Below are 25,973 nucleotides of genomic sequence, written 5' to 3' on the forward strand. Positions count from 1 at the left end.
TAGTTTTAAAATAAACACGAAAACTAGGAAGAAGAAGGATCAATTTCTGTTGTCATTTCCAATAGTAAATCATAGATTGTCCTAAATTGTCCGTTTAACTACAAATGGTAGGAGTTTTGATGGCTGCGATAGCCCCGGGTCAACGCGTCGAGCTATAATTCGGACGATCATAGGGATTATTTGTTTTATCTATTTCCCTTCTCCCCCAATATCGAATCTCTCCAAACGTCGCGTTAAATTAGATTTCCACAAAATCTAATTTGACTTTATAATTCAGATTGTAATGTTCGTCGAACAAATAACGGATCGAAATCTTTTCAAGGGGAAGGGTCGTAGGTTATTCGACTATTATACAGGGCCACCTCTGGGAAAAATTTTAATGGGAGATTCCAAAGGACAAAATAAGACGAAAATCAAGAATACCAATTTGTTGACTGTGGCTTCGTTAAAAAGTTATTAATGTTCGGCGAAAAAAAATATTTCAAATCGTCCTGAAAAAAATATTTTTAGCTGCAGAGATTAATTATAATAATTTTTAATGAGTAGACATATCCCCCGAATTCATTTTTTCAGAGAAAAAAATTCATTACCGAAAATATAATTTTAGGCCAGAAATGTTTGTCCGAATTTTCATGCGAATCTTTAAAACGTCATAACTTCTGAACGGATTGAAGGATTTTAATGTTTAAAAAAGCAAACTACGCGTATTTTGATGGAGAATATGTACCAATCGTAAAAATATTCGAAAAGTGGTTTCTTGACCCTCTAAAATGAGGAAAACCCCATAAAAATGGTCCAATTTTCAAACAGCCATAACTACTACAATTGTGAATATATTTCAATGAAACTTTTTTCTGAAATAGAGCTCATGGGTACCTACAAAAAAGTATTAGTATTATTTAAAAATCAAAAACGAATTTTTAAGGAAAATCGACAAGAGGGTAGGTGCCTAAATTTTTCGACGAAAAAAAAAAATTTCGAATCGTTCTAAAAAAATTATTTTTATCTAGGGAGGTCAATTACAATCATTTTTGGTGAAGAGACATACCCCCGAATTCCTACGGGAATTCTGAGAAAAAAATTCGAGTAGGTGTGAAATTTTTCGACAAAATTGAAAAATTCCAAATCGTTCTAAAAAAATTATTTTTAGTTACAGGGGTCAATCACAATAATTTTTGGTGAATAAACATACCCTCGAAATCCTATGCGTTTTCGAGAAAAAAATTCGAGTAGGTGGACAAATTTTAAAATCAATCAACAAATTGGTATTCTTGATTTTCGTCTTATTTTGACCTTTAGAATCTGTTATTAAAATTTTTCCCAGGGGTGACTGAACACCCTGTATAATAGATTCGCGACTCGAGAAGGATTGGAAAGATATAATTCGTCCCTCGGGATGTGTAACACTGGGCAACCCCCGTAAATGTATCGAAAATAAGGTCTCGCGAGGAATTCTCGGCCTTTCAATGCCAAAAGGTTCTTCTCCACCCTCGGGTTGGATGTTTCGAAAGACTAAAATCGCTTCACCATGTGGTTGCATAATGATTCCGTGCATCTATGCCACGCAGCTGTCAAGCGTCTTGGCACGCGAGCCAAGATACATACCGCGAATGAGAAGGAGTAACGTGCTTTGTCGCTTGCTCCTTAACTGGCATGAATCCGTGCAGCTGCATGTATATTGAACAGCTGGAAAGAATACCCCCCCACACAGGATTTAGATACTAATCAGAAGTTTTTTAAACGGTCACTTAATTCGAGCATAGAGCCTCGTGGTCGATGGACGTTAATTATAAAAGGGAATATTTGTGTAGAAAATTAAGAATTCTGTACTGTAAATTCGGTTCATGGAAGAATTGTTAATATTGATATTCGAGCACGTACATTCGAAACAGAAATTTAATTCATGATGGTTCTGTTCGACGGTTGGAAAACGTTTCAGGGCCCAATGACCTGTGGAACTTCGTTCCAGGCGTACGTGAAATGTTTAGTTTATTCAACGGGAGTGCATAATGGAGATCTACACTGTAGAACAAAGAAACCCTGCAATTCGACCACGGTTAGAAGTATCCCAGAATTCGCTCTCGAGTTTCCCTTCCTCGTGTTAAACGGCCAACGAATTCGTTTCCATTTAGGTTTGTTTATATTTTATGATTGAAGCTCGAAGAATCGATTACGTTATGAAAGCGTTAGGAAAAATGTAATTTGTAATTAATCACAAGAAATCGAACGATTTTTCAAAGTCAGCGTCGCGTAAATTAAATTTGGATTTCCGCGAAGGTTTCCTTTTCAATTTCTCTATCATAACTCATCCGATGCAGTCTCATACAATGAACCTTCTTCAATGGATGTAGCTTCTCTGTTAGCAATACCTCTCTTTTATTCTTAACAATATTGCCTCGCGCGTCGACTTCACTGCATTCATAAAACGACGCGACTCGCGACAATGCAAGAAAAAGAATCGATATTTGGAAACCGTCGAAGTGGCATTCCGCCTTAAAACTAAAGAAACGCTAACACATTTTTACTTCCGTCTATTCTGGAATCCTGAATAATTCTTATTTCCGTCAACACTGGTCCGAGAAAATAACGCGAGAGGTTATCTGTTCTATTTCAGTAGCTGCGACGCGTCCCTGAATGCTTGCATCCCTTTTTAGACCATCTATTAAAATACCCCAATACAAAAGGCAAAGAATTTCTTACTCCCTTTCCTTTCATCCAAAAAGAAAATATTTCTTCAAATTTTTGAAGTAAAAAGTATTCACTAATTTATAAATCACTTTCCACTTTATCCGTTGTTATACAGGGTGTTCGGCCACCCCTGGGAAACATTTTAATGGGGGATTCTAGAGGCCAAAATAAGACGAAAATCAAGAATATCAATTTGTTGATGAAGGCTTTGTTAAACAGTTATTAACGTTTAAAGTTCCGACCGTACTGAATTTTTTTCTCGAAAATGCACAAGATTTCGGGGGTATGTCTATTCACCAAAAATGATTGTAATTGACCCCCACAGCTAACAATATTTTTTTCAGAACGATTTGAAATTTTTTTTTTCGTCGAAAAATTTAGGCACCTACCCCCTGTCGATTTTTCTTAAAAATTCGTTTTTGTGCATTTTTAGTAATTTTGTTTGACGCCCTACAGAAAAGTTGTCTAATACTTTTTTGTAGGTACCCATGGGCTCTACTTCCGGAAAAAGTTTCATTGAAATATATTCACAATTTTAGGAGTTATGGCTGTTTGAAAATTGGACCATTTTTATGGGGTTTTTCTCCTTTTTGCGGGGTCAAGGACCAACTTTTCGAATATTTTTGCGATTTGTACATATTCTCCATCAAAGTACGCGTAGTTTGCTTTTTTAAACATTAAAATCGTCCAATCCGTTCAGAAGTTATGACGTTTTAAAGATTCGCATGAAAATTCGGGCAGACATTTCTGGCCAGAAATTATATTTTCGGTAAGGAATTTTTTTCTCGAAACTGAGTAGGATTTCGGGGGTATGTATAATGACCAAAAATGATTGTAATTACCCACTGTAACTAAATATAATTTTTTTAGTATGATTTGAAATTTTTTACTTTCGTCTAAAAATTTCAGTACCTACTCGAATTTTTTTCTCGAAAGTGGGTAGGATTTCAGGGGTATGTGTATTCACCAAAAATGATTGTAATTGACCCCCGCAACCGAAAATAATTTTTCCAGAACGATTTGAAATTTTTGAATTTAATTCTTAATAACATTTTAACGAAGCCTCCATCAACAAATTGGTATTCTTGATTTTCGTCTTATTTTGACCTCTAGAATCCTCTATTAAAATTTTTCCCAGGGGTGGCCGAACACCCTGTATAACCCCTTCAAGTTTCACAATCATAAGTCTACTCATCACCATGCCTTATATTATTAAAATCAACACTTTTTTACATTCACGAGGTATTCGTAAATCAAGTCTATTATTCTTTGTAGCCATTCCTTGTAATATAATATATTAATTGAGCTTCTATTGCAAGTTCGGTCGATTATAAATAGAGGGGTGCGTGAGAAAAACTAGAGACAGTTCTCCATTTAGTGTTTCCATAAAGAGGTAGTCGTTTTAAACTTTTGTTCGCGCGCTATCGCTTCCGGGAGTCGAAGAACCTTCGAGGACACTTCGACTTTCAAATGAAATCCAATTAACCGTGTCGTCGAGACGCCTCTAACGCGGTAACGAAGCGTCGTTTCGTCCTCCTCGATGCTCGTTAATTCGACGGATAGAGAGTTTTCGCGCCAGGTGCGGCGGGAACGAGAGATTATCCGCATAGGCAACGTTTCGACGACATTGGAGCCGGCCATTTATATATCTTGCAGCGCCGAATTGACTGCATTGTTCGCGATAATGCGATCCCGTACACTGTCCGCCCACGTTCTAACGATACACGGTTGATATTTAAGCTCGAAACTGAAACCGAGGTGCTTCCGACGCGGAGATGATTGGCATAATGTCAACCGTCAACGTCAAGCGGCGACAAGGGTCTTCCCCCGACCAAGAATCACCCGATGGGAAACACTGTTCCATTAATCTAGGGTGAAAGTTCCTAATATGACCCAGCAGAAATTAAATCGCTGTCAATTTAAATTTAATCTACATTTTTGTATCAAAGTTTCGCCGAAGGGAACGAAAAACTATCATCGATTAACAGTGTTCGACGTGTGAGTGTAACGATAGAAAGAAACAACGAAAAATAGTTTTTTACAGAGCTTTGCGTGCATAGAAAAACAAAAGAGCCCAGTGTTCTACAATTTCGCGGTGTTGCGTTTCATGGCGCCAGGGAACGGACTCGCCAGTTTTATACGTCATCAAAAACCCTTTGCTAGGAAAAAAGTGATCACGCTGGTAAAACGGCATTATTCTTTTGAATGCGACGTTCTCCCGTTTCCCGTTCCGGATTCTTTGGGGATCGTGGCCTTTGAAGACGCTCGTCAACTCAGAAGCAAAGTAATACTTGTCCGCTGGAAGAGTTTACCTCTCATTTATCGCGAAAAGATCGCTGGTTGCGGCTTTGGCTCGCGTAACCAGCGAAAACTTGGGCGAAATAAAAAAATACCAGACGAATCGTAACTGCGAAAAATACGATCTACGTCCTCGGAACTCGGACTTTATATTGTTTAAAACGGAAAATATTCTTTCGAGAATAATGTGTACGAAGATTCGAACGCTGGGAGACTAAAAGCGTAGATATCGAAGGAACGAAAATTGTATCGATAACGTGATAATACCTAGAACGAAAATGAACATGCTGCATTAGCAGAATTAAGATAAAACAGTTAAAACGTATGCTCGTAATAATGAACCTTTCAATAAAGTTTATGATCATCGATACGAAAAATAATAGACTAAAATTGTAAAATAAACGTTGATAGTATCGAGAAAGAAATGAGAATTAAAAAAACAGTTACAGATCGAATTATTGAAACTTACGGGAAAAATCCAGTCCAGTAAATTTTTCACAATGTTCATTACAAATTACAAATTATTTTGACCACTTCGGTAGTTCTTAAAAGACACTATTAAAAATAGTCAATAGTAAATTCGTAAACAAAAATCGTACAGAGGAGAATCTATCTAAAGCTTCTACTTTTTTGGGTTTTCAATTTGTTCGAAAATGCTTTTTTACTCAGTTACAGGAACAGAAAAGTGAACTGCATGAAATAGAGACAATTGTGCAAGTTGGCTGTTTGTTATTTAATAATTTTAGAGTGTAGAAATACACTATAAACAGCAGTTGGGGGTTAAGAACCACTGGAGTATTTTGTCTTGTCTGGCAGTGGAATGGGCGGCCTTTAATCAGACGGCGCTTCGGCGACCATGAGGGTACCTGCACTTATCGTTCGATCCGTTAGCGATTTTAATTGGCGCTCGACGGAGGAAAAACGTTACGTGAACGTGAATAAACAAACGAATGGGACCCGGTACTCGCAGCTGGTCTCGTTTTTCTGTCATCGATTTCTTTCTTATTTCTTCCGACTGACGTAATCGCTAGTTATCGTGTTATGCGGCCCAAATAAAGCGTCACTTTTCTTCTCCTCTTGAAAATAACATTAAATCGTTCGTTAATATTATATCAAATTTGGAGGAAAAGAACGAAAGAATTCTACCATACAATTTGTATTGTCAATTGCTTGCAATATTTGATGTTCCAGCAGCGATATCTGACCGATGGGCAATTTCACATCAAACATCCTCAACGAGGACAGTAAATTTGCGGTTTCATCGAGGAAAATTATCGAAGGGACTTCATTACACTCTATCGATTACCGTTAACCACGACTGAGATTTTCGTGGCGTCATTATCGTCCAAACCGCAGTTCCTCCGAACATGGTGTATTCACGAAGTCAGGACAATTGGGACCGCGATAGCGTCCGATTCGTTTCGTGGATTCTCGATTTCATGCATTAATCAACGTGCCCATAATTTTCAGTTCCCACGACCCGATTATAGATAATCACGAAAAATTCGATCCATTTTTTAATTTTATTTTCTATTAGATGATTCATCCCATCCGTGTTGAATTATTCCTATCAGTTGCTATCTATACAGTATCGATAAAGCCTCGTGCACATTCGCTAGACCTTCAAGGATAATCTGTAAAATATATTCGTGGAAAACTGGCGACGAACGCGCGTATAGGTCTCGCCATAAAATGCATAGAAATCATTTCTACGATTGCTTCGTGTTCGCGGGAAACATTTCATAGTCTCGTGGAGAGCATGTAGAGCTTCAACCGCGTGACGATTATCGATCCTCCGATTGCATCGTGATTTCACATAACCGGTACACGCTAACGTTCGCCAGCGCGCCCCGTTTTCATCGTTTCACCCGATTGCGATAATTAGCCCAATTTTCTATAATTTTTTCATTGATCCCTGACAAGATAATAGGTAATAGAAATTGTATGGCGAGCAAGTCCCTGTCCTCTTTATTATATAATCGTGCCTCGACGATGGATACATGGTTCTGATTGGTTGATTGCGTGGACTCCCTTGTAGCCCGCCAATACGCGCCGATATCCACCCGCGGATTGCTGATTATTCTTTCTAATTACGATCTTCCGGCGACGTCACTTTTTGATCGTTTAAAATTCGAAAAAGAAAACGCAACAAATTTCATTGCAATTTGTTACTTTTATATTTCGGAGCGTTACAGTGTTTTAAGAAGTCTCATTTAAAATTGTTTACTATTGTTAATTTTCTAATAACCGAATATAAATTCCATTCTGAGATTTTTGAAATCGCCTTTATGTATCAATTTCTATTTTGTTTACTATCGCTGGTGCATCACCGTGTGGAGTTCAAGGATGAAAAGTATAAACGAACCTGTTTTTAAATTTCTTTTTTATCCTGGGATGGACGAACGCTGTAAAATGGATGAGAACTCCGTTGGTCGATGCTCGAGGCTCGTAATAAATCTGATAAATTAGTCGAACCGAAAGGCTAATCCAGTAATGTATAGTATTCCTTGAACCGACACGTGGAAATCCCGCGAAAGAACGGCGGAACGCGAGCTTCGTTATCGGCTTGCACCGGAGCTATAAATACGGATTTGATTGGTCGATTGCCTTTGTTTCAGCAGATTGCATGCGCGATCGCGACAAAAGAATTCTAGGAAGCAACAATTTTACATTCCCAACAGCTTTCGCGTATACAGTATTACGTGCACGACAGTTTCGAACAAATCGACCCTGTTATTAATTAGAACCGTTCGAATAAACAAGAACCGGCCCTGGACTTTCGACGAAAAGCGTCGAATACGTCTTCCGCGACTCCTTGGCTCCCCAAACTCCGCGTTGAATTTTTCATCGAAAACTTGGAAGATCCTCGAGATCGCGAAAAGTTCTCGTCGAGTAGGCGAGGAGGAGGTCGAAAGTCCGCAACGATTCCGCGGGCAAAGAGCGCGAAGAAGTTGATGGGAACGAAAATGATTGCATCCAGGCCGTGGTCCCCCGACTTTCGGAAATTCGCCATATTTCGGAAATAGGACGCATTCGGGGAAATGCAGGAAAACGCCGGGCAGAAACAAATTCGCAGAGGCAATTTCACGCGCGATCGCGTCCGAGGCGGACCATTTTTGGATGCCAAACGACGATAAACGTTCGCGTTGGTAAAAACATCATTACGAAAGCGATAAATGGATGTAAATTAACAACTTCGGTTCAACGAAGCACTTCCACATTAGCTGGAAAGTAATTTCTTCGTGTCGAACATAATAGCAGGTCGAAAGATTTATTTCATAATTGGAATGTACGCAACCTGAAATTTGGGAAACATTATGAAACTTTAAATTCATATTTTTATTAATAGAATTATTGAAATGGGAACTCTGTGTAGTCTCGATCTCTAAATATAATAATTCGTATTTCTCACATCCACAGTCTACCCATAAGCCATAATTCGCCTTTGAGGGGCGAAATCAATCCCTTGTAAAATTATTTTTCTCACTCGAATATCTCAGGAACAGATATTGAGTAAGATTGAAGCGAACAAAGTTGCATATTTCTTTCGTTTCTACAAGATTCTACAATGGGAGGGGGTTGTTATTTAATTGTATTCTCGAAAGAATTCCAACAACAGTAAATATCTGGGTAGCAAAGGAAACATTTTTAATTTGAATAATGAGCGATTCGAGGAGCGAACGGGAGGTAAGGAACGAAATCGATTTGCACTGTTCAGAGTTAAGAGTTTCGCCTATCTTAGCGCGATGTTTTTTCTCTCTGGGAAGTTCGGTCGAATAACAGTGATCCAACCGCAGTGTATTCGTCGATAGAATTGAATCAGCGACGAAAGGTCAAGCGTCGAGTGTTCGTGATCTTCCCGATGGATCCTCGTTTTTTTTTTTTTTTTTTTTTCTTGGCTTTCCCGGGGGCTGTCGTCAAACGCGCGAGCAACGAAGGACAAATTGGAATCTTTAGATGGCCCTCCAAGACTCTCGAGAAACGACTCGCCTCCGCCACTCGATATCGAATATCCTTTTTTTCCTCTGTTCCGTGACTGATCGAGTCCCTGGCCCCGCGGAGAATTCCCTCCAGGGTCGTTCGTTGTCCCTTGGAGTATTTCACTCGCGGCGCCATTGGCAGCTTCGACTGGTTTCTCGCCGTCCAACGCGCCCCTACGTGACTAAATATCGAAATTTTTAGTATATAAATGCCCGGAGTTCGACGAGATTCTATTTTTGTTTCCCCTTTGAAGTCCACCATCTAAGACGAAGGTACTGTGCTTTATTATTTCCCTTTATTAACGCTCCGCTGGCCACCAGACACACAGTAAAAATGATCTCCCATAGTTACCCTTGTCCCACTTCCATTACGGTGATTTATTTTCAAGGATTAATTCTAATGCATCGGATTCGAACTCGCGGTCCAAAAATTACGCGTCGAATTTGCACGGCGACTGATTTCGAGAAAATAAATATTCTTCTGATTTGAAATTCATCGTTCCGAAAATCGATTAAGGTCTATGACTGAAACGTTCGCAAATAGCGTCGGAAGTAACGGAGTCACGTTAAAAATTGATGCTCGTAGCTAGCCTTGAATCGATCTTCGTAGACAACGACCCTACGCTCGAGCACACAGACTCTAGTTTCACTTTCGACAACCGTTCTCACGATATCAATTTTTCATCCCCCCGGTCTCCTATTACTGGCAGGGATTCGAATAAAAAGGAAAGATTCGTCAAATAAACTCGGGAGAGATTTACGATACCGATTGCAGCAAAATATGTGGACAGAATTTTATCGGGGAATCGCGTTTAAGATGGCTCGATGCATTCGAGGGTGAATAAGAATCAATACCATCATTTGTAAGAAATTATGTAAAATGTGGGGTGAGTGGGACGTAATTGAGGCTTATAGTCTGTCGTTTGGGCCAATTAGTGGCAGTAAAGAAACGAAAGTAATAATAACGTTTCTCCGCTGTTGCCCTCGAGCCGTTCCTCAGAGTCACACAAAAGGAGAATCGAAATGTATTATTCGATCGTCGAAATTCTGACAAAATTTTTTACACAGTTGTCCGACATCCAAAAGACAATCAATACCTTCCTCGATAAACAATAAAAAATAAATTAGTAATATCCAGGTCCTACACATCCACTGTGTTTTAAACCCCTTCGATTATTAACGATTTAGAAATTTAGAAAATAATGAAACGACTCTACAAATGTAATTAACTAAATAATAATGATCGAAGCGTACACGATCACTGGCCATGATTATTATAATGAATTAATAATCAGAAACTTAAAAGGAAGCTAGAAAAATTGTATTTTGTTAAACGATTACAGATCACAGATATTATTACTGACTAATTTCACGTGTGATTAATTGATTAATCGTTGTTATTGTTACCATTAATCAAACACGGAACTTTTATTAATGAAGCGAAAAAGTAATCAAAAAGTAATCAATTACTGCACGACTCTTCTCGATGTTATAATGAAATAACTTCTCCCCTCTCTACTCCAGATCAATTAACCGTTTGCGGTTCGAGTTATTATCAGCTAGACCACACGCAATCAACCACTTTCAACCATATCGTGTAACTCATCGACGTCTCGGTTATGTCTATTATCACACAAATTTAGATGCACTCGAGAACCACATTAGATAGTTTATTATTCCTTTAAACGGAAATATTAAACTTCTCATTTTTCAACGCTTCTCAACGAATAAAAACATTCTTTTAACCAATGGGGATTTCGAGTGCCTTCGACGTCACAATTTCACCGTTCGAAAGATCCAATTTATGAAATTCCCGTACCAGCGCGTATTTTAATTGGCGGCTAGTTAGAGCTAATTAAACCAGAGAAAAGCTTCGTCGAATGGAAACGAATCATGATCTCCTCGTCGCCGTTCCACGACCAAATCGTACTTTTCTTTGGGGAGGAGGGGGGAATAGGGAGGAAAAAAACAGAAGAAGCTAGCACGAGGCAACGTCGTGAAAGAAAGAAGCCTGAAAATATTTTTCTGCTTGGCAGGGGGAACATGAAGTAGCGGACAACGGAGTTTCATTGCCCCGAAGGGCTTTAAACCAGCGACAGAAAGAGGGACAAGCCGACATGGAGAAATACGGCGTGGAATTCCCGAAGCACGAGTGGAGCCACAGGCTCAGTCTTCGCGCCAGTCGAAGGAGTCATCAGGTAAGGACTATTTTCTCGCCAACTTCCCCTTAGAAACTCGCCTCCGCGAGCAGGGGAGGGCACAATGTTGCACGCAAGAGAATTCTTCCCGGAATTGTTAGGGCGTTCGCTAAGGGTAGTGTAATTTCAACGAAAAGGTTCCATTTCGTAACTACCAAATATCTTTCCAAGTTCTGTCGGATGATATTTTCTTTTAGTACGTTAAAAACAAAAGATTCATTAAAAATTTTAATGAACTGCATAAATGGACGGGTGATATATTCCCTAGCCATTGCATTGAAGTGCATAATAATTAAAAAAAATAAAAACTATAGAGAATTGAATTCATGATAATGTGGCTTATAAATTTCTATGTTATAGCATTCATTTTGCATTACAACGAAAATGAGTGCTATACAGGGTGTTCGGCCATCCCTGAGACAAATTTTAATGGGAGATTCTAGAAGCCAAAATAATTATTAAAAAATTAAATTAAAAAATTTCAAATTATTCACGGAAAAATTCTTTTTAAAGTAATTTCAAAAAATAAAAACTGTATAGAATTAAATGCATGATAATGTGGCGTAAAAATTTGGACGTTGTAGCATTCATGTCCGCGAACGTGTTAAGATAGTTTTCGAGGGAAAAGTACTATGAAAACCAGGATTTTATTTAACAGAAAAAGTACAAGTTTAACCCTTAAATGCATGATTTTTCCTTTTTAAATACAATAAATTGAAACAGGTAGATAATTAAACATAGATTAAGGGAAAAATAAAGAAAAATTTTTTTTTTCTAAAAAGTATATTTTTATAAAGAAAACTTACTGATGTAGATCTACATCAGTATGCATTACAGTTACTATTAATAATGTACCCTAAGTACTATTCTATTATACGATTGTCTTCGAATTAGGCTTACTGCAGTGAATGACTTTTTGCACGTAATAATACTATTTAGTATCCACTAAAATGAAATTACAATTTCACCGCCAAAGTGTGTATTTGAAAGTGTTGCGCCAAACTGCCAAATTTTGTCAGTTAAAAAAGTGAACTGCCATATCATGAAAGTTTGCGTTCAAAAACTAAGATAGATATTTTTAGCACCTATTAAAAGTAAAAAATACTGTGTTTGAATTACCGTTTAGAAATTATGTAAGGAAGAAAACACTGATGTACATATACATCATCATGCATTTAAGGGTTAACCAGTTAAAAAAAAAAATATTTGTTTATCGTAAGAAGTTAAAGGATCAAGCGATCGTAGCGTCCGTCAGAGTAGGATGGATCGTTCGGCTAGAAGGGCGATGAAAATGCAGCTGGGACGGGACGTCATTTGAATTATCGATCTTCGCGCGATAACCAAGTAACATAGTTGCACCCTATGGCAAAAGCGCGCCGGGTAGCGTTTTATTTTACGTCGGTCTGTTATTTAAAAGAGCGAAGCACGCGTAGGGCCATCCATTATTCAAACGTCCGTTCTTCGCTACAAAATGCACTGTCACGCGTTATTACGTCGCTTCTACGAATTACTGGACGGCAAAGAAGGGATGATCTCGTTAGGCGAAATTAAAATCGAATCCCTCGGACGGCGCGTAAACACGATCGCCGTGAAACTTCGCAGCCAATTAATTCATCAAACACGCGTGTTTCGAAGTCGATTAATCGCGAAATGATCGAAACCAAACGAACGCAACGGCGTAGAAAGAACAGCTCTTTCGTTCGACGGGAAACGAAAACAAAATGAAATCAGTCTATATTCGGGTTTTTCGTTATTTTATGAAACAATTTAGAGACTATGATAATTTTGAAAATGGTATTAAGTAATTTCAAGCAATTTAATTTAAATCAGAAAATTGAAAAGGCACTGCAATTACCATGATTTACCGAAGGTTTGCCTCGACGAGGAGCGATCGCAACGAGAGAAGATGGAGGATCGGTACTCCTTTAATGGTCGCGGATTAATTTCTTTTTACATCGGTTTAATTGGAAATTATCCTTTGTCGTTCGCGTGCTCAGGAAACGAATCGAACCGATAGTGAAATGGGTAAACGAAACCGATCGCTCGGAAAACGACTAATTAATCGTTTCGGCGATCAAGCGACAAACCGTGCAAAGGATTCGAATGGTTCTGTCAGCTTCCATTCCCGAGGAAAATCCGCGTTCACCAGAGTATCCAGGTATTTAAAGTAAACCCTCACGCGACAATTTCGACCACGGCCGAACGAGGATCGGTCGTGTCACCGAGTTTTCGCCACTCTCTGTTTCAGCGAGCAATTATTGTTGATTACTCGGTCGAATTTGGAGCCAGGCGACCGCAAAATCTGCGGTCACCTTTTAGTACTGTATTCTCTAAATCAGATATGCGAAACGCGAAGCTCGATCCAGCGTGTCCTTCAACGAGGCGTTTTTATTAATTTCCTTTTTCCTCGATTCTCTGGTATCAGCAATTTGCAAGGGATGAAACCATATATTATGATTTTCCCACGCGCGTAAATTATCGACGATTCGAATGTTTGGGAAATATCAGGGAGTTAATTAAAATATTATTAATATTTAAATACAAAAGGTGGAAACTAGTGGCTCGCGATCATATGAATTTCCGCTTCTTAAGTAGAATTGGAATCGAGAAACGGCAAGGACATTTTAAAATTACGTAGATAACCATAATTCTCGTAATTATTAAATGACATTCGCCGTACAAAGCTAATCGCGACGCAATCTCTTTAGTTGGCGATTTGACAACGCGCTGACCATGGATATTAAATTTTCAAACGTTCAGCGCTTCCGAGCAGCCTTCTCAGCGCTTCGTGAATTTTAAACGTGGACTGGCCATTTCCATAATGTTAATCGTGCGGTCGCGCGCACCTGGATCGCTCGAAATTAACGAAAATCATTGTTTAACAACGAATTATAACCCGGCTAGTTCGATAGAGAAATTCTATTACAGATTTCAGCGAACATTGCGCGAGAGTTTGACCCACAACTGGTGTATGATGGCGTATAAATTATGATTATTCGTTGAAGCTTCCAGGTACGATCCATACATTATTAACGAACCTCGAACCAACCGATTAATAAACCAGACTTCGATGATTCGTTTATTGATTATTAGCTATACTAACGAATGTCAAATAAACTCGATCAAATTTATTTTGATGGACACATTTTCTCAAACCGTTCATTTTCGTGCAACAATATTATTAATTTCCCAACAAACCATAGAACTTAGCAAGCTTAATTATAATGTAAAAGTTACTGCACCAATGTATGAACATTTTCTTTAGTTTTGAGGAAGGATGTCTCGTTGAATAAATTTATTTTTGTCCGTTAAATTTTCTCACGATAAATAGAACGAACGACAAGGAAAAATAGAAAGAATTTTAGTGGCAAAGTGTCGAAAGGTAGTTGGAGAGTCAACGACAATGCTGAACGGGGGAAACAATACCAACTTTCTGCTACGTTTGCGCGCGATATATGAATTTGAGCAGATAGCAGAACTGTATGAAAATTCGTGCCAGGTGATACGTTATCGGGCTTCCACGCGGATAGCGTACAATGTGAACACGTCGACAAAGAATTCATTGGATAGGCGACTGTTCGGAGCGCCCCGAATTTCAGCCAGCCTCATCAACGAACGATAACAGCCCTCGGCCATTTCTAACCATAATTCGATGTTTCCCGATCTCCATCACAAGTTATTAATTCCATATCATCGTCAAATCTCTGTGAAGTACTAAAATACGACTGGACGCGTTTGGAACTCTAAATTGGACTATAATTTTCAAAACAAATTCTTGAATGATCGTGCTATCGAAATATGCAGAAAAGCTCGATTTTTAGATCCCGTTATGCCCAAAGTTCCTTTAATTCGATTTCGTCGAAATTGGCACGGTACTCGAACACCGTGAACGTGAAATTCCACGCGTTAGCGGGGGCGGTACGGTTCTCCCGAAACGATTCCATCATCAACGACACGAGTTTCCCGTGAAAGCCCTTTGTTCCCGGGTAACGAGGTCCCAGGGCGGCCGTTCTTCATTTTTCTACGTCGTCGAGCAACCTGGTCGTTCTTTTATTCCCCGCTACGTCCAACATTTGCATCGTGACGCAGTTGAGAAAATTTTATTTTCGAATCTGTACCGAGATCCCGCTCGACGTGATTTGATATCGATCCTAAAGATATTCTTGCTTCTTACGTTATACCGATTCTTGTTATGACAAGTGTCTGAATAATGGTGCAAACTAAGTAGCAAAGTAGTTCAAGGTACGTAAGATATTTAGAAAATACACTTTTGATTGCTTTCAACATTACATTTACGGAAGTCGTCATTTTGACAGGATCCACGTTCCATATTTTAATGTTACGGAACTCATAAATATTTTTTGTTAGCAATTTATGGTGAATTTAATATACGTCTTAATTAAAAGACAAACTATATTTTAACGTTATCATCGACATGACGATTTTCAACAAAAATCTAGCGTTAATAATCGCCTTGTGTTTGGACAATATTGTAAGACGCTCGATCGGTTAACTGTCGAGACAAACGGTCCGCTATAGTGATCCGTGATTCCTCACTGTCTCGCAGGAGCCGCGTATCGCAACACGAGGTCGCGTCGTTACAACCGACGATAATTAATGGAACACGTTCGATGGTTTCAGGTGATTAACGCATACGCGGTACTTAGCGACGCGTATCGTGTTGCAAAATTATCGACAAGCGCTTGCTATCCCTACTGTGCGCGAATCGTTTTCGCCGGTATGAAAGATTGCAACGATTAGGTTCGTTTCAACCCCTTGCGCCGCGATTTATCGTTTAACAGATCGTTTAACAGTTTCCTTTCAAATAGAATATGGCACTGAATAATTCCCTGAAAAGGGAACGTATTTTATAAATATTCAAACTTCAGTTTTGGAATTGTAGTCAATACGATGTGACTTGGTGAAATATACAAATATACCGTGAACATTCGTTATATTTCGTACTATATCCATTTTCATTTATTCATACTGTCGGTTCAACGAGATAAAACGACGCAGTATTAAATATAAGGGAATTAAAGACTCGTTTTTATACTTTTACATTTTATCGTTTCATTTCGTTCGACTAATTGATATTACTTCAGTATCGATTTTGAATACCCTTATTCTCGTATTAATGTATTTGCATATTTTAATATTATTTATTCATTACGTTCTTCGCGCGTAATTTAACTACATGCATATTAGATTCAAATAATTAATCAATTTTTGAATATCGAAGGGGACCCAATTTTACATAGAATAAACAATGCCTGGTTATAACAGTAATATTTAACATTCTAAATGAATTCATTTCTGTTTTTGCGATACGTATAATGAACCACCGTGGTTGGATAATTTCTTTAATATTTTCCGCCCGATTATCGAGCACGATTCAGCGGGGGAAAAAACTGCCGCGAGAGATGAGCGCAAGGAATGAAAATATTCTGAACGCGGAATTCGAACCCGCACGATTTCCAATTTTAGAATAGCCGCTGGCTCGTCGACTCGTTTGCAATGATTGCGTTATCATAATTTCTCGAATAAACGAGAGAAACGCAATCTTCTTTGCTTGATATCGCGTAAACCGCAGAGAGATGGAACAAACAGTCGAATATGAATTAAATTTTCACGCTGGCGCGTGACTTCTGCTGACCGGATTGTTCGAATCGATGATTTTCAAACTTTCGAACACGATACCCTTGAAAGAAGAAAATATTTCTTCACCACAGACGGATGGTAAATTCAAAATTCCACTGGGAATATATTTTTCTACCGTTGTTCAATTTCACTAATTAACGTATCAAGAGAGATTTATTCCACATTTTTCCCTTATCATTTAAACTCCACGAAATATTTTAATACTTTTCGAATTGGGCGTGTATAATTTCGCCGTTCGTGTATCGCATGTAATAAAAGTATTTCGAAAATCCAAAATTCCACTTTCCAAACCCCAAAATATTCGGATCGAGTGCGTTCGCATATTTTCACGAGCCACCGTAAGTTAGAAAACATTTTTTAACAAAAAAACATGATATTCAGCGAAATTCAGGAAAGTTGAAATTCGGGAAATGAAAAAATATTCGCGTAGAGATAGCGGCGTGAATGTATCAAATCCGTCATTATTATTCCAATCGTCGAGCAGGACGGTGGGTTTCTATTACTCTGGGGTTGTTTCTCGTTATACGACGCAGCCAATTTATATTTTATTGAAAGGACAGTAACGACGGAAGTATAAATATTCTACGAGCAAGCCTACGACAGTCAGTCGAAAAAATGAGCATTCGAAACTCTTTAATATTGCAACGAGATAACGTGCAAACATAAGTGCAGAATTGCAAAAGAATTGCTCGATAAAAGGAACATGCCTGGTATCATGGCCAACTCGGATTCCCAACCTTAATTCCACCAGGAGGCTCGGAGCACACTGTACCGTCAACATAACCTCATTGTTTGCGACATCTTCGGACATTCTATTGTCTTTTATTGTTTGTATTACATTTCATCTTGAATTGCACGTATCGTGCTCTATGTGCTCGGTAAACTTTATTTCGTACGAACAGCTATATTTCATTTGTTGTTTCTGTTATAGAAATATGAAATGAATAACACGCTGGAGTCCCTAACAAAATGGCGGTACGATCGATGATTTCGATGACGAAATTGTAATTGAAGATTGACTAAAATATATTGTGACACGAATAAACAAACTACTCTTAAATTATTATCTCATTTGTCATTCAAGGACGAGCAGAATTAATTCTATCTAAATTTGAATAAGTCTATACCAAATTCACTGAACTCATCAAAATAAACTACCGCTTGGGGCGTTGGCCAGTCTGCATAATTACCAGCCTGAAGGATTAATCCAATTAAATATTTATGGGATCGTTTAAACAAACGTAGTCGAACATTTCAGACAGCATTATTAAAAGCTTGGTGCGAAACGGATGGAAACTTCATTACCAAACTTGCTCGGTGTGTTTCCAAAGAAACTTGAGAAGGTAATGTAAAACCGAGAATATTAGACGTCTTGATGGACGTGTTTGCATATTTATTTTAATTACTTCTGAATTTTGCCAATTAATCAACGCACGTTTACTAACTAAATTTCTTCGTTCGTAAAACAAACTAGGTTTCACTTACGCGTAAAAACGACTTCAATACGAGTTAAACGTACAACAAAGAGTTGTAAATTAAATATAAAGTTAAGACAAAAAACTAGTAAAACTATTTCTTGTAGTACTTTTTAAACTCTCGCAACATGCAATTTCCGGAAGACCTGCGGTAAGCACGTAATATTTACCAAAGGAAAATGCGTTTTTCAGGCTCGTCGTCAAAACGTCCACCGCGAGCGTTGTTTTTCTTGGCCCAAAAATCTGTATTCTGAGCGACTTCCGTTCCCCAACTGACAGGACTAATTTATTTAACCGCGAAATAGGTACCGGCTTCTGTGATACTTTGTCCGTGTCGAGTTCAAGGGCCACGAAGTATAACGCGAACTACTAACGAGTTAACCGAAACTTCCGGTTCGTGTGTATCCTGCAAACTTGGAACCGAGAGGCGGTAAAGCTCCAAGGAGAGGGGGTTTCGTGTGTAATCATTGACAAGGGATCTGCGGTTCGTTCCTGGCCAATTAGTTACGAAAAATTCTTCAACAAATATGGCGCCAGTTTCAGCGTGGACAAAGGAATGTAATAATACGACAGAAAGCTGTTTACGTTCTATCGTGGGAGCTGTATTAACATTTTCGTTGCGAAGTTTACCATTCGCGCGGGATGCTCGTACCATTGTCCAGAAAATTAAACGAAAACAGTGGAAACGATGGTACAGTAATCGGCACGCGATGAATGTTGGAACAGTTCCATTGCTATCGGCTAATACTTATATTTCGAACGAAATTGAAAAGACTTCAACACCAGTGCAACGAGTTCACCGGCAGATCTTCGAAACATCTCCGTTTCTCTACCTTCTGCCTCGTTTCAATCTCCAGTCGCCATAAACAGATGACGTGGAGCGTTATTATTCAGTATTTCCTGGTAATCTGCAGAAACAGAGACGCTCGAAGAAACGACAGCCATATTCTATCGAGCAAGTAGCAGTAACAATAAAATAATGGAGTTTCCAGTCTGTCGTTCCGTTTAGAACAAACCAAATGGCTTCCGCGAGCGGGCTCCATTCGGAAAAAGCGAAACGCGGACAAGCTCGGTGACAAAAGCGTTGAACGCGTATCCGGCGAACAAAAACGTTTCGTTTCCACCGCAGACGTCCGCCGAATTATCAAAATTCCATGAAACAACCGTTTCTAGGTGCACAATGGCCGCCGGAGTGGCGACTTAATTCGCGCGGACGAACGGAAATAACGCGCTTTATGGAACTTTATTGATCAGGGGAGCAAGATTAATGAGTTCTTCTCGCTCCACGACGGGGTAATTGGTTCCAATCCGCGAAGAAGCTCGGGAAATTCGTGTTTTCCTCGAACGCTCCGGATCGCGGGGAAACCGACCGGTTATTTGCGTTTCATCAGCGAGCACTGATGACGAGAAGGAAAAACGAGCTTCGGCAAACAGGAATGTTTCTTTGCACTTTGAGAATTACGAGCTCGCGTTCAAAAACGAGACTCGCTAATCCGGCGGACGCATGCAAATTCTTTTTGCTATCCGTTCGATTATAGAGACTAACAAAATTTTGGTTCATGATGGAGCTGTTGATATGGGAAAGAAAGAAAGAGTTACGCGCGCGGGATGTTTCAAAGCGTCGAATTCGAAAATTACTTTGCTTGCGCGTCATTAAGGAAAAATGTTTCCGTGAACCGTGACAAAGCACGGGAGTACCGGGAAACTCGTCTCCTGCGAGTGGGTCACAGGAAATGCCTCGCTGCGTCGTCCTTTATCGGCGGAAACGGGAATGGAAATAAAAATATCGCGAAGGGAAAGCAGAGTCCCGATTTTAAAAAATGCAGCGATCCACGCATCAGGATTTTAAGATCAGGGAGCAACCGGAGACCCAGCTTCGAGCGACGCATTTCCCCGTCTACGCGATACGAGCAGATTTTTAAAATAAGATTAAGCGTCCACGTCCGTTGAAAGAGAATGATAATACAAAGAACATTCGGCACAAATGATTCATTCGGTTGTACAACGAAGAATAAATAAAGGCCTCAAATCCGTCGCTGAAAGAGTCGAAGTAAAGAGAAACGTCTGTTTCAAGTACAAATGGCGCGTGCAAACTTTAACTCCTCGTATCTAGCAAACGAAACCACGGATCACAAAATGGTAAAAGACTTTTGGATTCCTTTTGCCACTGCCCGACGAAGTGGCCTATAACAAACCTAAATAGAGTTTTGTTGCACTAATATGCGACCATATTATCCAACAGAACACAAACTCCAGTGAAAGAACAGTTTGCGTTCCAATTCTGAAAATAATAGGAGCAAATGAATGGAAGTCTCGGAGGATGAAAAGTGGCCGAATAGAGATTTTTAATAACGCGTGTCTACGTTCCTGTACACAGGACAAGAACTCACCAAGGAAACTCTTTAAGGAAGCAACTCCGTGGCCCCAGTGAAAGGAGAACGAAGGACGTCCGAGTCGCATTAAATTTCTATTTCCTAATCAGTCGGGGAAACCTCGTCTCGCGTCCTTTCAATCCTGTTCCTTTCAACGTGTCTTATCGTGGGCGCATCGTTGCGACGTTCAAGGACGTTTGGTTAATCCTATCTTGCTAATGGTTCCTCGAGAAAAGCGCAAGCTTTCTTTTACCAAAATCGTATGGAAAGAGACGTCTTTGAAATCCATCGTATCCCGAAGCTATCGATATGAAAGTGGCATAGATACGCTGATCGATTCAAAACAAATATGGAATGGTATCTGAGAGAGTGGAATGACCAGCGGCCAGCTACGTCTTCTAAATTCATTTCCACTGTTGGTAAAAAGAAAATTTCATATTTCAAGTGTCTGTTAAATATTCGAAAACTGAAATAAGGTATTAAACGAAAACTCGGAAACAATTCCCAGACTGTGAATTCTTATGCATTCTTAGAAATCCTTGCTTTGAAAGGTAGAATCCGAACAGGAACACGGTAAATTGAATTTGTACAAACAGATGAAAACCTTGGAAATTTTCTTCGTTGCCTCGAATATAACTTGTCCAAAGGGTACCGAATAATAAATAACAAAGGAACATTCATTTTCGATCACTTTTCAGTCGATATATAATGCATTCTTTGTCCAGTCTCTTTGTAAAATTGAATGAGATTATCGAGGATTCGGTTGCGTTTCGGCCGTGATCGCGATCTAAACCAGAAAGCTATTGTTTAGAGGAAATAGCTTTCTGGGTTGGATTGCGATCGAGGATGAAACGCAGCTAAAACGTCAATACTAGTCAGGATTATTACAATTATATTTTATAGCGGAAATAGCGTTCTGGTTTAGATTGCGATTACCAGTGAAATGTTACCAAAACGTCGATAGGGCTTAAAATAATATTTCTGCGTCGAAATTCGACGCATGAAACGAGCTAATTAAGGATTATTCCATTCTTCTATTGAAATCAAACGTGATAAACCTTCCGATCGATACATATGTATTTCGGTAATCGTCGTTATAAGAAAAGGTTTATTGTGGATATTGTTGGACAAAATTGGTAAGCTGAGTCTACACGAAATTATTTTCTTAACAGTATCGATGTTTCCTCCCAAGAACTTTGCGCAAACGTTTTCAAACAAACTATACGAGATTCTAACGATGGAAACCACGATACCGTTAAGAAAATCATCCGTTCTGCACTCGAGTTACCAATTTTGTCAAACATAAAATACGGAAAATAACGTATGAAATTTATTCCCCTATGAATGTTTCGCTTTTATTTTCCCTGTTTCCTTTCCGTAAGTTTCTTTGAACTTATGTACAATTATAGAGGCCATCATAATTCCAACCTATTATAAGCATTGGCCCTTTTTTTTGGAAACCAATTAAAATATTGTAATATAAAATCTGTCGACTAAGAGCGTCAACGTGACACATGCTAGAAATTTTGTAACTCTAAAACTCAACGTACAATTCGGGGATTCGTATCTTTTTTATCGAGAAAATCATCTAAGAGTTTTAGAGAAAGTCACTATCGAATCGTGGATATCAAATTTTGAAAGTTTTGTCATTTCAAAGGATGAAACAAAGGGTCCAAGTTAATAAGGCGATATTAATATCATTTACAGGGCGACACGGTGGCCAGGCCAGTGACTGGGTCCATGAGGAGCACCAGAAGATGGGCCAGTTTGAGGCAGCATGTGAGCAACAGCGATCGCGGAAAGCCCAGAGTCGAGTTGCTCCTCGATCCACCTGGATCCAAGTCCTCGACGCCGTCTTCCCAACCCCACACGCCGAATACACCCCGTACGCCCCACACCCCGCTGAGGAAGTCCAACTGGGAGGTAATCGAGCACTTCACCGGTGCACCCCGTCCCTCCATTATCACGGTGAGTCACCCTTCCGACGAAACACGGACTAAAATCGAAGAGGACAATAACGGGGATGAAACCACTTTGTCCCGTTGGTTTCGCCCTTCTTCTTTGGGAAAACGTACATTAGCTCGAGGGGAGTGCATGGTCTCGTACAAATGTGCCCGGGAAAACTGATTTCTTAGGATGTTCCCGATGCGCTGGCAGGTTTCGATGATGGGATTAAAGTTCGAGGGCCAATGGACACGCTGATAACGGTTTAGATTACGTTATACTTCGGACGTTTCCGATATACTAAGAGGGGTTGGTAATAGGGTGAATTGGGTTATCGGTTCGGGGGAAACTAATTGGGGAACTGGTAGCTCTTTCGACCAGAGACCAAAGTTATGTCCTCTTCTCTGCTAAGAATAGTTAAACTTAAAGACACCTTCGACATTAGTAATTTAATCGATATAAAAAAAATATTTTTTGTACTTCAGGAACATAGCAAATAAATGGCGAGAATCTTGCAGGGGTAGGTTATACCGGTTACTTGGAATAAATTCTAACAACGTTTACTTTTCGACTGGAGGAAAAAGCCATTCCATTAACAATCAAGCGTAGTTTGTAAGGTTGCAAAAATCGAATTTCATGTTTGTATAATTTCAAAACTCTAACTGTGTAGAATATCGCATTAAAGTCACGAAAGTGTAGCTACGAAAATTGGCGAAGTTGCAGGAGATTAAATGTAGCAGCGCGGACTTTAAAACTTTAAGCGCGTTTTCCTTCGATCCTCGTCTCCCACTACTACTACATAATTGGGGGAAAAACTGTTGAAAATATCGGTCTGAAATTCGATTTCCACGGAATAGACTACAATTACACAATAGTTGTTTTTTTAATGCAGAAAATGTTTGAATCTAAATGTCATCTACATGAAAATACTTCTTTCCCCCCTGGAATTCTAAGGCAATAATTTATGTTTAGTATCCCCTATTTTGGAAAACTCTGTTGCTTAATGCTTCTAATCGAGAACCCAATAGGAATATTCTATCTAAAGATCCCCTACGAAAGATGTCTTCTTATCTAATAGCCCCGCAGGGACAGCCATTCATTATTCAGTTTTGTGACGAATTAATTTGTGGATGCTTATAAATAACTCAGAAATAAACGAGTTGAGCCTTTCTCCCTAATTTTCAAGGTACTGAAACAACATAATTAAACTACAGCTTATTTAAACAAAATTATCAATTATTTCTTTTACAAGCAATACGCCGTGAAACAAACTGTTACTTTGCGAATAAAAACAATCGAAATAAGAGATGTTGGTTTAATCTGCGTGCCTTGAATTGCCCACAGATGAGCAGGGGCTCGGAAGTTGGGGTTGGTCTCGCAACCGGAAGGGAAACAACGCAGGAAGCAATGAACGCGTCGATAACGCAACGGCCGAGGAAATGCGCGCTCTGTCGGTTTTTAAACTCGCTTTGCGCCTCGCACCGTTTCAAAAATTTGCAGGTAATTCTCGCAAAATATTCCCCCGGCATTCCCAGTATACCTTGAATACTTTTACCGAGTTCCCGACTCACTTAGTCGCGAAACTTTCTTTTCAAACTTTGTCGAAGAATCTACAACCACCCCTGCGTTAAGGCAAACGTCTCGGTTATCAACGAGTTTATCAACAATCGTCAGGATAATTGAAAATTCCAAATAAAATTAAATTAAGTTATCAGATGCACGGTGATTCGTAAAATTTTAGAGACTTTTTTACGCTCGTTGAAAGGCAAATTTGACGTGTTTGTAAACTACCTTACACGTCCGTTAGAACATTTACGTGGAAAGCAACGGTTGAAAACTGATCCAACAAACATCCTGACGGCCGTGACGAGAGTAATCCTAGTTCCATTCGGTTAAACAGGAAAATACAGTTGTGCAACAAGTTAGCATACATCGGAAATCCGACGAACTACGGCGCAAACCAGTTACCAACTGTTTCGAACTCGAAGTTCTGGTCATTCGTCTTTCTTTGCCGGATTCGACCACGGATCTGCGGTGCCCAGCAAACGTTTTCATAAATCCGCGGTTGAAACGAAACGCGTTAACCGTCCCGTATCGAAAAATTCGCGGGTGAAACCATTCAATTTCGCCGAGAACGCTTTGAATTATAAAAAAACAGATTAATTAAAAGTAAAGACTGCTGGACAGAGATTAAACTACTGGCGTAGAACAATAACGTGACGAGAGAAAATTACTGGTGTTCGGGTTCATAGAGAAAGGTAGACACGAACATAAATTTAAATCGTTACAATCGTAGAGCGTCATTCATAATAGACAACCGTATCGTTGATCTTGAATCCCCTACTCGCGATTCGCATCGAATAATACAATGCAAATCCCGTTTAAGCGAACGTGGCTTCATTCCCACGCGTTGGCATATCTGAGAATATACTATAGCCCGTTCCATCGACATTACGTAAATTGCTACGTTGTAATCTTCCATTTTGATCGCGTCAGAGATTGTCGCCACGATGAAAATCAACTACGTGATCTCGTTTGAAACGTAGTCGACGGAGCAGCCGTTATCGAACGCGAAAGTATGATATTCCAGGTCGCAGCGGCGGCCTCCAAGAAAAATATTTGAATCGCAAAGGGTGTGGTGGTAATCAACGAATACCGTACGAACGTCGAAAAATCATGTAAACGTTGCACGACTTTCGAACGACTAGAATTCTCCAGCGATTTTTTTCTCACGGAAAATATTAACAAGAATGTACGATGTTGCTTAGTTTTGATCGTTTAAAAATGTTTAAATGTCACGGTTAGCTGCGATCGTAAACAAATTAACGGGATAACGGCGAACAGAAGCGAACTGAACCGGTATATAATTAATTTTAATTAATTTATTTACTCGAGCGTGCAGCGTTTCTCACTCGACGATCTCGTTTCACCTTTCAGCATCAACGCGCCTACTTTCCGCGCGGAAACGTTGCATACCCGTATTTTACCTGAACTGCAATCTGTCGACACCGGGATACGCGCAATGTCTCCGTTTAATGTAATATACAAGGTGAACCGTGCAACGCCTCCGTCATTTCCGGTATCAGTGGTCGGAATCCTGTTTGCCACGGATGGCCACCGACCAAATTAATCTTCCCACGCGACGGTGTGTTCGACGAACAGAAATTTAAACATGCAGAGTGCAGAACGATTTGGACTAGGATACCATTGAAAATAAGATTATATTATTATAGCCATTTCTGCAGCCCGACGATTCCTAAGGGTTGGTTCTGTGACGAAAGATATTTCGATAGTATATTTAACTTTATACGAGAAAAAATAAGACTGCAAAAGCCTATTTCAATCGAAAGAAAAACG

General features: G+C 39.4%; 2 protein-coding genes across 2 annotated transcripts in view; one reads left to right on the top strand and one right to left on the bottom strand.

Moving 5' to 3' along the window:
• LOC143346945 (uncharacterized) overlaps positions 1-25,973 on the bottom strand; it is an 86,440-nt gene that overhangs the window by 20,570 nt on the left and 39,897 nt on the right. The gene's annotated exons all lie outside the window — the stretch shown is intronic.
• LOC143346950 (adenylate cyclase type 6) overlaps positions 1-25,973 on the top strand; it is a 73,185-nt gene that overhangs the window by 2,493 nt on the left and 44,719 nt on the right. Inside the window, exons 2-4 of the mRNA XM_076775676.1 lie at positions 11,003-11,164; positions 22,380-22,640; positions 23,961-24,116. Coding sequence (XP_076631791.1) covers positions 11,084-11,164; positions 22,380-22,640; positions 23,961-24,116 — 498 coding nt within the window. The 5' untranslated portion in view covers positions 11,003-11,083. The remainder of the gene's footprint in view (positions 1-11,002; positions 11,165-22,379; positions 22,641-23,960; positions 24,117-25,973) is intronic.

This window comes from Colletes latitarsis, chromosome 10 (genome assembly GCF_051014445.1).
Source record: "Colletes latitarsis isolate SP2378_abdomen chromosome 10, iyColLati1, whole genome shotgun sequence".
In the NCBI taxonomy this organism is placed as follows: Eukaryota; Metazoa; Arthropoda; class Insecta; order Hymenoptera; family Colletidae; genus Colletes; species Colletes latitarsis.